The sequence below is a fragment of the Petromyzon marinus genome, chromosome 76, assembly GCF_048934315.1.
Source record: "Petromyzon marinus isolate PM22_M1 ecotype Great Lakes invasive population chromosome 76, UKy_Petmar_22M1.pri1.0, whole genome shotgun sequence".
Lineage (NCBI taxonomy): Eukaryota > Metazoa > Chordata > Hyperoartia > Petromyzontiformes > Petromyzontidae > Petromyzon > Petromyzon marinus.
The window spans coordinates 732,637-744,355 of record NC_133742.1 but is presented as its reverse complement, the minus strand read 5'-3'; the positions used below and the strand labels follow the sequence as shown (position 1 = coordinate 744,355).

Here is an 11,719-nt window from a genome sequence, read left to right as displayed (position 1 = left end):
TAGTTACTTGTGTTACTATAGGGTAATGAGACACTGATAAGTGGCATTAGTAGCTACTTTTGTTACTAGGGTAGTGAGACACTGATAAGTCGCATTAGTAGCTACTTGTGTTACTAGGATAATGATACACTGATAAGTCGCATTAGTAGCTACTTGTGTTACTAGGATAATGAGGCACTGATAAGTCGCATTAGTAGCTACTTGTGCTACTAGGATAATGAGACACTGATAAGTCGCATTAGTAGCTACTTGTGTTACTAGGATAATGAGACACTGATAAGTCGCATTAGTAGCTACTTGTGTTACTAGGATAATGATACACTGATAAGTCGCATTAGTAGCTACTTGTGTTACTAGGATGAGACACTGATAAGTCGCATTAGTAGCTACTTGTGTTACTAGGATAATGAGACACTGATAAGTCCTATTAGTAGCTACTTGTGTTACTAGGATAATAGACACTGATGAGTTGCATTAGTAGCTACTTGTGTTACTAGGATAATGAGACACTGATAAGTCCTATTAGTAGCTACTTGTGTTATTAGGATAATGAGACACTAATAAGTCGCATTAGTAGCTGCTTGTGTTACTAGGATAATGAGACACTGATAAGTCGCATTAGTAGCTATTTGTGTTATTAGGATAATGAGACACTGATAAGTCGCATTATTAGCTACTTGTGTTACTAGGATAATAGACACTGATAAGTCGCATTAGTAGCTACTTGTGTTATTAGGATAATGAGACACTAATAAGTCGCATTAGTAGCTGCTTGTGTTACTAGGATAATGAGACACTGATAAGTCGCATTAGTAGCTACTTGTGCTACTAGGATAATGAGACACTGATAAGTCGCATTAGTAGCTACTTGTGTTACTAGGATAATGAGACACTGATAAGTCGCATTAGTAGCTACTTGTGTTACTAGGGTAATGAGACACTGATAAGTCGCATTAGTAGCTACTTGTGTTACTAGGATAATGAGACACTGATAAGTAACATTAATAGCTACTTGTGTTACTAGGGTAATGAGACACTGATAAGTCGCATTAGTAGCTACTTGTGTTACTAGGATAATGAGACACTGATAAGTCGCATTTGTAGCTTGTGTTACTAGGATAATGAGACGTTGATAAGTCGCATTAGTAGCTACTTGTGTTACTAGGATAATGAGACACTGATAAGTCGCATTTGTAGCTTGTGTTACTAGGATAATGAGACGTTGATAAGTCGCATTAGTAGCTACTTGTGTTACTAGGATAATGAGACACTGATAAGTCCTATTAGTAGCTACTTGTGTTACTAGGATAATAGACACTGATAAGTCGCATTAGTAGCTACTTGTGTTACTAGGGTAATGAGACACTGATAAGTCGCATTAGTAGCTACTTGTGTTATTAGGATAATGAGACACTGATAAGTCGCATTAGTAGCTACTTGTGTTACTAGGATAATGAGACACTGATAAGTCGCATTAGTAGTTACATGTTACTAGGATAATGAGACACTGATAAGTCGCATTAGTAGCTACTTGTGTTACTAGGATAATGAGACACTGATAAGTCGCATTAGTAATTACTTGTGCTACTAGGATAATGAGACACTGATAAGTCGCATTAGTAGCTACTTGTGTTACTAGGATAATGAGACACTGATAAGTCGCATTAGTAGCTACTTGTGTTACTAGGATAATGAGACACTGATAAGTCCTATTAGTAGCTACTTGTGTTACTAGGATAATAGACACTGATAAGTCGCATTAGTAGCTACTTGTGTTATTAGGATAATGAGACACTGATAAGTCGCATTAGTAGCTACTTGTGTTACTAGGATAATGAGACACTGATAAGTCGCATTAGTAGTTACTTATGTTACTAGGAAGATGAGACACTGATAAGTCGCATTAGTAGCTACTTGTGTTACTAGGGTAATGAGACACTGATAAGTCGCATTAGTAATTACTTGTGCTACTAGGATAATGAGACACTGATAAGTCGCATTAGTAGCTACTTGTGTTACTAGGATAATGAGACACTGATAAGTCGCATTAGTAATTACTTGTGCTACTAGGATAATGAGACACTGATAAGTCGCATTAGTAGCTACTTGTGTTACTAGGATAATGAGACACTGATAAGTAACATAAGTAGCTACTTGTGTTACTAGGATGATCAGACACTGATAAGTAACATTAGTAGCTACTTGTGTTACTAGGGTAATGAGACACTGATAAGTCGCATTAGTAGCTACTTGTGTTACTAGGATAATGATACACTGATAAGTCGCATTAGTAGCTACTTGTGTTACTAGGGTAATGAGACACTGATAAGTCGCATTAGTAGCTACTTGTGTTACTATAGGGTAATGAGACACTGATAAGTCGCATTAGTAGCTACTTGTGTTACTAGGATAATGAGACACTGATAAGTCGCATTAGTAGCTACTTGTGTTACTAGGATAATGAGACACTAATAAGTCGCATTAGTAGCTACTTGTGTTATTAGGATAATGAGACACTGATAAGTCGCATTAGTAGCTACTTGTGTTACTAGGGTAATGAGACACTGATAAGTCGCATTAGTAGCTACTTGTGTTATTAGGATAATGAGACACTGATAAGTCGCATTAGTAGTTACTTGTGTTACTATAGGGTAATGAGACACTGATAAGTGGCATTAGTAGCTACTTTTGTTACTAGGGTAGTGAGACACTGATAAGTCGCATTAGTAGCTACTTGTGTTACTAGGATAATGATACACTGATAAGTCGCATTAGTAGCTACTTGTGTTACTAGGATAATGAGGCACTGATAAGTCGCATTAGTAGCTACTTGTGCTACTAGGATAATGAGACACTGATAAGTCGCATTAGTAGCTACTTGTGTTACTAGGATAATGAGACACTGATAAGTCGCATTAGTAGCTACTTGTGTTACTAGGATAATGATACACTGATAAGTCGCATTAGTAGCTACTTGTGTTACTAGGATGAGACACTGATAAGTCGCATTAGTAGCTACTTGTGTTACTAGGATAATGAGACACTGATAAGTCCTATTAGTAGCTACTTGTGTTACTAGGATAATAGACACTGATAAGTTGCATTAGTAGCTACTTGTGTTACTAGGATAATGAGACACTGATAAGTCCTATTAGTAGCTACTTGTGTTATTAGGATAATGAGACACTAATAAGTCGCATTAGTAGCTGCTTGTGTTACTAGGATAATGAGACACTGATAAGTCGCATTAGTAGCTATTTGTGTTATTAGGATAATGAGACACTGATAAGTCGCATTATTAGCTACTTGTGTTACTAGGATAATAGACACTGATAAGTCGCATTAGTAGCTACTTGTGTTATTAGGATAATGAGACACTAATAAGTCGCATTAGTAGCTGCTTGTGTTACTAGGATAATGAGACACTGATAAGTCGCATTAGTAGCTACTTGTGCTACTAGGATAATGAGTCACTGATAAGTCGCATTAGTAGCTACTTGTGCTACTAGGATAATGAGACACTGATAAGTCGCATTAGTAGCTACTTGTGTTACTAGGATAATGAGACACTGATAAGTCGCATTAGTAGCTACTTGTGTTACTAGGGTAATGAGACACTGATAAGTCGCATTAGTAGCTACTTGTGTTACTAGGATAATGAGACACTGATAAGTAACATTAATAGCTACTTGTGTTACTAGGGTAATGAGACACTGATAAGTCGCATTAGTAGCTACTTGTGTTACTAGGATAATGAGACACTGATAAGTCGCATTAGCAGCTACTTGTGCTACTAGGATAATGAGGCACTGATAAGTCGCATTAGTAGCTACTTGTGTTACTAGGATAATGAGACACTGATAAGTCGCATTAGTAGTTACTTGTGTTACTAGGATAATGAGACACTGATAAGTAACATTAATAGCTACTTGTGTTACTAGGGTAATAAGACACTGATAAGTCGCATTAGTAGCTACTTGTGCTACTAGGATAATGAGACACTGATAAGTAACATTAGTAGCTACTTGTGTTACTAGGATAATGAGACATTGATAAGTCGCATTAGCAGCTACTTGTGTTACTAGGGTAATGAAACTCAGACATAAACTCACACATACACCCATAGACTCACAGAGACCCATAGATTCGCACAGACCCATATACTCACAGAGACCCATAGACTCGCAGGAACCCATAGACTCACAGAGACCCACAGACTCACATGGAAACCCATAGACGCACAGAGACCTATAGACTCACATATAGACTTTCTCAGACCCATAGACTCACATAGACACCCATAGACTCACACAGAAACCCATAGACTCAGACAGAAACACATAGACTCACACAGAAACCCATAGACTTACACAGAGATCCATACTCACATGTAAACTCACACAGACCTAGACTCACACAGAAACCCATAGACTCACATAGAGACCCATAGCCTCACACAGAGACTCACGCATAAACCTATAGATTTACATAGAGCACCATAGACTCACATATAGACTCATACAGACCCATAGACTCGGACATAAACTCGCACAGAAACCCATAGACTCACACAGAGACCCATAGACTCACACAGAGACCCATAGACTCCCACAGAGACCCATATACTCACATGTAGACTCACACAGACCCATAGACTCACACAGAGACGCATAGACTCCCACAGACCTATAGACTCACAAATAGACTCACACAGACATAGACTCACACAGAAACCCATAGACTCACACAGAGACCCATAGACTCACACAGACCCATAGACTCATACAGAGATCCATAGACTCACGTATGAACCCATAGACACACAGAACACCATAGACTCACATATAGACTCATACAGACCCATAGACTCACATATAAACTTACACAGAGACCCATAGACTCACACAGAGACCCATAGACTCACAGACCCATAGACTCAGACATAGACTCACGCATGAACCCATAGACTCACACAGAGACCTATAGACTCACATAGACTCACACAGACTCATAGACTCAGACAGACTCACACAGAAACCCATATACTCACACAGAAACCCATAGACTCACACAGAAAACCATACACTCACACAGAGACCCATAGATTCACACAGAGACTCACACAGAAACCCATAGCCTCACACAGAAAACCATACACTCACACAGAGACCCATAGACTCACACAGAGACTCGCACAGAAACCCATAGTCTCACACTGAGACTCACGCAGAAAACCATAGACTCACACAGAGACCCATAGACTCACACAGACCCATAGACTCAGACAGACCCATCGACTCCCACAGACCTATAGACTCACAAATAGACTCACACAGACATAGACTCACACAGACATAGACTCACACAGACATATACTCACACAGAAACCCATAGACTCACACAGAGACCCATAGACTCACACAGACCCATAGACTCATACAGATATCCATAGACTCACACAGAGACCCATAGACTCACACAGAGACCCACAGACTCACACAGAGACCCATAGACTCACACAGAGACCCATAGACTCACACAGAGACTCACACAGAGCCCCATAGACTCACACAGAGACTCATAGACTCACAGAGACCCATAGACTCACACAGAGACCCATAGACTCACACAGAGACTCACACAGAAACCCATAGACTCACACAGAGACTCACACAGAGACCCATAGACTCACACACAGACCCATAGTCTCACACAGAGACCCATAAACTCACACACAAACCCATAGATTCACACAGAGACTCACACACAAACCCATAGACTCACACAGAGACTCACACAGAGACTCACACAGCGACCCATAGACTCACACAGCGACCCATAGACTCACACAGAGACCCATAGACTCACACAGAGACCCATAGGCTCACACAGAGACCCATAGACTCACGCAGAGACCCATAGACTCACACAGAGACCCATAGACTCACACAGAGATCCATAGACTCACACAGAGACCCATAGCCTCACACAGAGACTCACACAGCGACCCATAGACTCACACAGAGACCCATAGACTCACACAGAGACCCATAGACTCACACAGAGACTCACACAGAGACCCATAGACTCACATAGAGACCCATAGACTCACGCAGAGACCCATAGACTCACACAGAGACCCATAGACTCACACAGAGATCCATAGACTCACACAGAGACCCATAGACTCACACAGAGACTCACACAGAGACCCATAGACTCACACAGAGACTCACACAGAGACTCACACAGCGACCCATAGACTCACCACACAGAGACCCATAGACTCACACAGAGACTCACACAGCGACCCATAGACTCACACAGAGACCCAGAGACTCACACAGAGACCCAGAGACTCACACAGAGACCCATAGACTCACACAGAGACTCACACAGAGACTCACACAGCGACCCATAGACTCACACAGAGACCCAGAGACTCACACAGAGACCCATAGACTCACACAGAGACTCACACAGAGACTCACACAGAGACCCACAGACTCACACAGAGACCCAGAGACTCACACAGAGACCCATAGACTCACACAGAGACCCATAGACTCACCCATAGACTCACACAGAGACTCACACAGAGACCCATAGACTCACACAGAGACCCATAGACTCACACAGAGACTCACACAGAGACCCATAGACTCACACAGAGACCCATAGACTCACACAGAGACCCATAGACTCACAGAGGGTTTACTTACATAGGGAGAGTGGTGGCGCAGTGGTTAGCGCACTGCGCTGGAAACCCCAAAGCCACCTCCGTTCCATCACCGGTCACGGCCACCATCAGTGGCACTTTACCACGCCCCCATTACAACTTTCCCACCGACCAGAGTGGTCAAGTATGGTCGAAGACCCCCCTCCTACCCCCCCCCCCCCAAATACTCCAACCTACGCCACGGCGTGCAGAGAGGAGGGGGTAGAGAGAGAGGGGGGTAGAGAGAGGGGGGGGGGTAGAGAGAGAGGGAGGGTAGAGAGAGAGGGGGTAGAGAGAGAGAGGGGGTAGAGAGAGGGAGGGGGTAGAGAGAGAGGGGGTAGAGAGAGAGGGGGTAGAGAGAGAGGGGGGTAGAGAGAGAGAGAGGGGGTAGAGAGAGAGGGGGTAGAGACAGAGGGGGTAGAGAGAGAGAGGGGGTAGAGAGAGAGGGGGTAGAGAGAGGGGGTAGAGAGAGAGAGGGTAGAGAGAGAGGGGGTAGAGACAGAGGGGGTAGAGAGAGAGGGGGTAGAGAGAGAGAGGGTAGAGAGAGAGGGGGTAGAGAGAGAGGGGGTAGAGAGAGAGGGGGTAGAGAGAGAGAGGGGGTAGACAGAGAGGGGGGGGTAGAGACAGAGAGGGGATAGAGAGAAAGAGAGGGGGTAGAGAGAGAGAGGGGTAGAGAGAGAGGGGGTAGAGAGAGAGAGGGGGTAGACAGAGAGAGTGGGAATGGGTAAGGAGAGCGGAGCGTGAAATCTTTCGTTGAAATCTTTCCTTTAAAAAATGGGGGGTGGGGGTGGAGTGTTTACATGAAGCAAAGCGAAATGACGAACGGAGCAAAGTGGCGACTACACACCGAGAGCATCTTCCCGTTCCCTCGGATCGTTAAAAAAAGGAGAGAGAGGAGAGAGAGAGGAGAGAGACGAACGCGATGCCTCCATCCAGCAGCGGAGTCTTCGCGAATTCTACTTTACTATTTTATCTCGAGTGGGGGGACCCCCCCCCGCCGCCCCTAGTTCAGAGAGGGACCCCCCCCCCTCCTCCTCCTAGGTTGACTCAGCCTCGAAGGATTACCCCGGTTCGAATGTGTCGAGTTCACTTAAACGCTGGGGGAGAGACAAAGGCGGCCGGGCGTGGTGGTGCTGACCAACCCACCACCCCCTCTGTGTGTGCCACAGTGCCGGTAGCCTTCATAGGTAGCGTTGCTGCTGCTGACAGCACTTGCCCCTACAGCCTGCTAGAGGCTACACGGGGGACCTTTGTCTGTGTCTACCTTCATAGACACTGCTGCTGCTACTCGCTACTAACAGCACTTGCCCCTACAGCCTGCTAAAGGCTACACGGGGGACCTTTGTCTGTGTCTACCTTCATAGACCCTGCTGCTGCTACTCGCTACCAACAGCACTTGCCCCTACAGCCTGCTAGAGGCTACACGGGGGACCTTTGTCTGTGTCTACCTTCATAGACACTGCTGCTGCTACTCGCTAACAGCACTTGCCCCTACAGCCTGCTAGAGGCTACACGGGGGACCTTTGTCTGTGTGTATGTTAGAGTGCATGTGTCTGTCCCGTGACCTCCTCCTCCTGCACCTAGCCTGGCACAGCAGCAGTCAACCCATGGCACCTGCTTGGTCTGTCACGTGACCTTCTCCTGCCAACAGCGGAGAGCCTTCCGCACTTCTTCAAGTGACGGCCTCGAGGTGCACCTAGCCTGGCACAGGCGCCGTGGTGACGTCACTGCCACTTCGTGGCCAATCGAAAGCCGTCGTGTTCGTGAGAGGAATGTTAGCAACTGGTTGCCTCGGCTGATCGCAACCGGTTGCAGGGACGACAAAACCCGCGCAACGCGCGATAATTCCGTCGCAGGATATAGCGAGTACGCACGCAATCTGAGTTGCTCGCAACCGTGCAACCGAGTCGCCCGTGCAACCGATTGCCCGTGCAACCGATTGCCCGTGCAACCGATTGCCCGCGCGACCGATTGCCCGTGCAACCGATTGCCCGTGCAACCAATTGCCCGCGCAACCGAGTCGCCCGTGCAACCGATTGCCCGTGCAACCGATTGCCCACGCAACCGATTGCCCGCCCGACCGATTGCCCGTGCAACCGATTGCCCGCGCAACCGATTGCCCGTGCAACCGATTGCCCGCGCAACCGATTGCCCGCGCAACCGATTGCCCGCCCGACCGATTGCCCGTGCAACCGATTGCCCGCGCGACCGATTGCCCGTGCCACCGATTGCCCGTGCAACCGATTGCCCGTGCAACCGATTGCCCGCGCAACCGATTGCGCGCGCGACCGAGGGGGCACGTTGAACGCAACTTGCTTCCGACGCAACCACGGGATTGTAAGGGTGGTGGGTGGGTGGTGGTGGGTGGTGGGTGGGTGGTGGGTGGGTGGTGGGTGGGTGGTGGTGGGGGGGGAGTGGGGGGATCATCAGCCCCCCCCTGTCCCCCCAGGCTCCCCCCCCCTGCCCCCCACAATAGTCGCAGGCAACTCAACAAACAGCGGCAACTTTGGGACGCCGTCGGAGATTTTGTCGTCTTCGAATCTCGTGGAGATCTTCAATCGTTGGAGTGGTGGGGGTGGGGGGTGGGGGGGTCCCCGCCCCTGCCCTTGACCACGCCCCCCTCTGCCCTCGACCACGCCCCCCTCTGCCCTCGACCACGCCCCCCAGAAAGTCACTCTCCGGTGGTGGCCAGGCGTGGCGGCTCACAGCACCCACTGCTGATTGGCTACCGCGGGGTCACATGGGCGCAGCGAGAGCGCCGGTTGGCTGGAGGCTGCGCGGGCTTCCAGGCAGGACCGCGTGACCGCGTGGAGCAGCAGGGACGGTGGCGACTTCCGTTGCTGTCGGGGGGTGGGGGAAGGGCCACAACAACAACAACAACAACCACGTCAACAACCACGACAACAACAACAACCACTACTACCACGTCAACAACCACGACAACAACAACCACTTCCACAACCACAGCCACGACAACAACAACAACAACAACCACTACTACTACAACCACTACCACATCAACAACCACTACCACAACCACGTCAACAACCACGACAACAACAACAACCACCACAACAACCACTACCACAACCACGTCAACAACCACGACAACAACAACAACCACTACTACCACCGCGACAACCACTACCACAACCACGTCAACAACTACAGTCACGGAAACAACCACAACCACTACTACTACAACCACTACCACAACCACATCAACAACCACAACTACTACAACCACATCAACAACCACTACTACTACAACCACCACGACAACAACAACAACAACCACCACTACAATCACTACTACAACTGACTGATATTGCTCTAGGGTTTGGTGGTACATGTTGTTTATGTAGTTTATTGTAAAAAATTCTCACCGGTAGTAAGTGCACCATCTCCCCTATCTCACCAGCAGTAAGTGCACCATCTCCCCTATCTCACCGGCAGTAAGTGCACCATCTCCCCCGTCTCACCGGCAGTAAGTGCACCATCTCCCCTATCTCACCGGCAGTAAGTGCACCATCTCCCCTATCTCACCGCCAGTAAGTGCACCATCTCCCCTGTCTCACCGGCAGTAAGTGCACCATCTCCCCTATCTCACCGGCAGTAAGTGCACCATCTCCCCTATCTCACCGGCAGTAAAGGCACCATCTCCCCTGTCTCACCGGCAGTAAGTGCACCATCTCCCCTATCTCACCGGCAGTAAGTGCACCATCTCACTATCTCACCGGTAGTAAGTGCACCATCTCCCCTATCTCACCGGCAGTAAGTGCACCATCTCCCCTATCTCACCGGCAGTAAGTGCACCATCTCCCCTGTCTCACCGGCAGTAAGTGCACCATCTCCCCTATCTCACCGGCAGTAAGTGCACCATCTCCCCTATCTCACCGGTAGTAAGTACACCATCTCCCCCGTCTCACCAGTAGTAAGTGCACCATCTCCCCTATTTCACCAGCAGTAAGTGCACCATCTCCCCTATCTCACCGGTAGTTAGTGCACCATTTCAACCGGTAGTAAGTGCACCATCTCCCCCGTTTCACCGGTAGTAAGTGCACCATCTCCCCTATCTCACCGGCAGTAAGGGCACCATCTCCCCTATCTCACCGGCAGTAAGGGCACCATCTCCCCTATCTCACCGGCAGTAAGTGCACCATCTCCCCTATCTCACCGGCAGTAAAGGCACCATCTCCCCTATCTCACCGGCAGTAAGGGCACCATCTCCCCTATCTCACCGGCAGTAAGGGCACCATCTCCCAATGCTGGTTGCCCCTCTCCCCGTGGCAGGGCAGGAGGCGAGCGTCTCTCCCCGCCGCCACGGCGTCCATGCAGGCCCCCCCCACTCGCAGCTCCCCGCGCCACGACAGCGTCAAGTTCTAGTGGGGGGGAAGGGCAGTTGGGGGAGGGGTGGTGACGTTACGACGACGTTATGACGTCGTTATGACGACGTTAAACCGATGACGTACATACGCATGTGTCATCGCGATGGCAACGGGGTTCATGAATTCTCCGAAGGAACGCAAGCGAACTCTACGAGCGAAGTCTGACGTCAAGTTCGCCATCGTGCAGGTGAAGAATACTCCTCTACTTACGAACGAGTTAGGTTCCAGAGGTACCCTGTTCGTAAGTCGATTTGTTTATAAGTCCCAACTTTAATCCCGTCGATTCCAAACACATTGCACGGCGGTGTATAATCTCATGTAGATACCACTGGTTCTTCACGTTCTGCAGATGTAGATACCACTGGATCTTCACGTTCTGCAGATGTAGATGCCACTGGTTCTTCATGCTCTGTATATGTAGATGCCACTGGTTCTTCACGTTCTGTAGATGTAGATGCCACTGGATCTTCACGTTCTGCAGATGTAGATGCCACTGGTTCTTCATGCTCTGTATATGTAGATACCACTGGTTCTTCACGTTCTGCAGATGTAGATGCCACTGGTTCTTCACGTTCTGCAGATGAAGATGCCACTGGTTCTTCACGTTCTGCAG

At 48.0% G+C, this 11,719-nt stretch overlaps 1 protein-coding gene and 1 long non-coding RNA gene across 2 annotated transcripts in view; both read right to left on the bottom strand.

Moving 5' to 3' along the window:
* Positions 1 to 6,700: 6,700 nt before the first annotated feature.
* LOC142907238 (uncharacterized) lies at positions 6,701 to 9,099 on the bottom strand. The gene is made up of 2 exons (XR_012930876.1): positions 8,240 to 9,099; positions 6,701 to 8,150 (listed from the first exon to the last, which is right to left on the bottom strand). It is a non-coding gene; the product is annotated as an uncharacterized LOC142907238 (long non-coding RNA).
* Positions 9,100 to 9,151: 52 nt separating this feature from the next.
* The window catches only part of LOC116958383 (polypeptide N-acetylgalactosaminyltransferase 10-like), a 79,816-nt gene continuing 77,248 nt past the window's right edge, over positions 9,152 to 11,719 (bottom strand). The window contains exons 13-14 of the mRNA XM_076056568.1: positions 10,960 to 11,100; positions 9,152 to 9,558 (exon numbers count right to left, since the gene is read on the bottom strand). Coding sequence (XP_075912683.1) covers positions 9,421 to 9,558; positions 10,960 to 11,100 — 279 coding nt within the window. The 3' untranslated portion in view covers positions 9,152 to 9,420. The remainder of the gene's footprint in view (positions 9,559 to 10,959; positions 11,101 to 11,719) is intronic.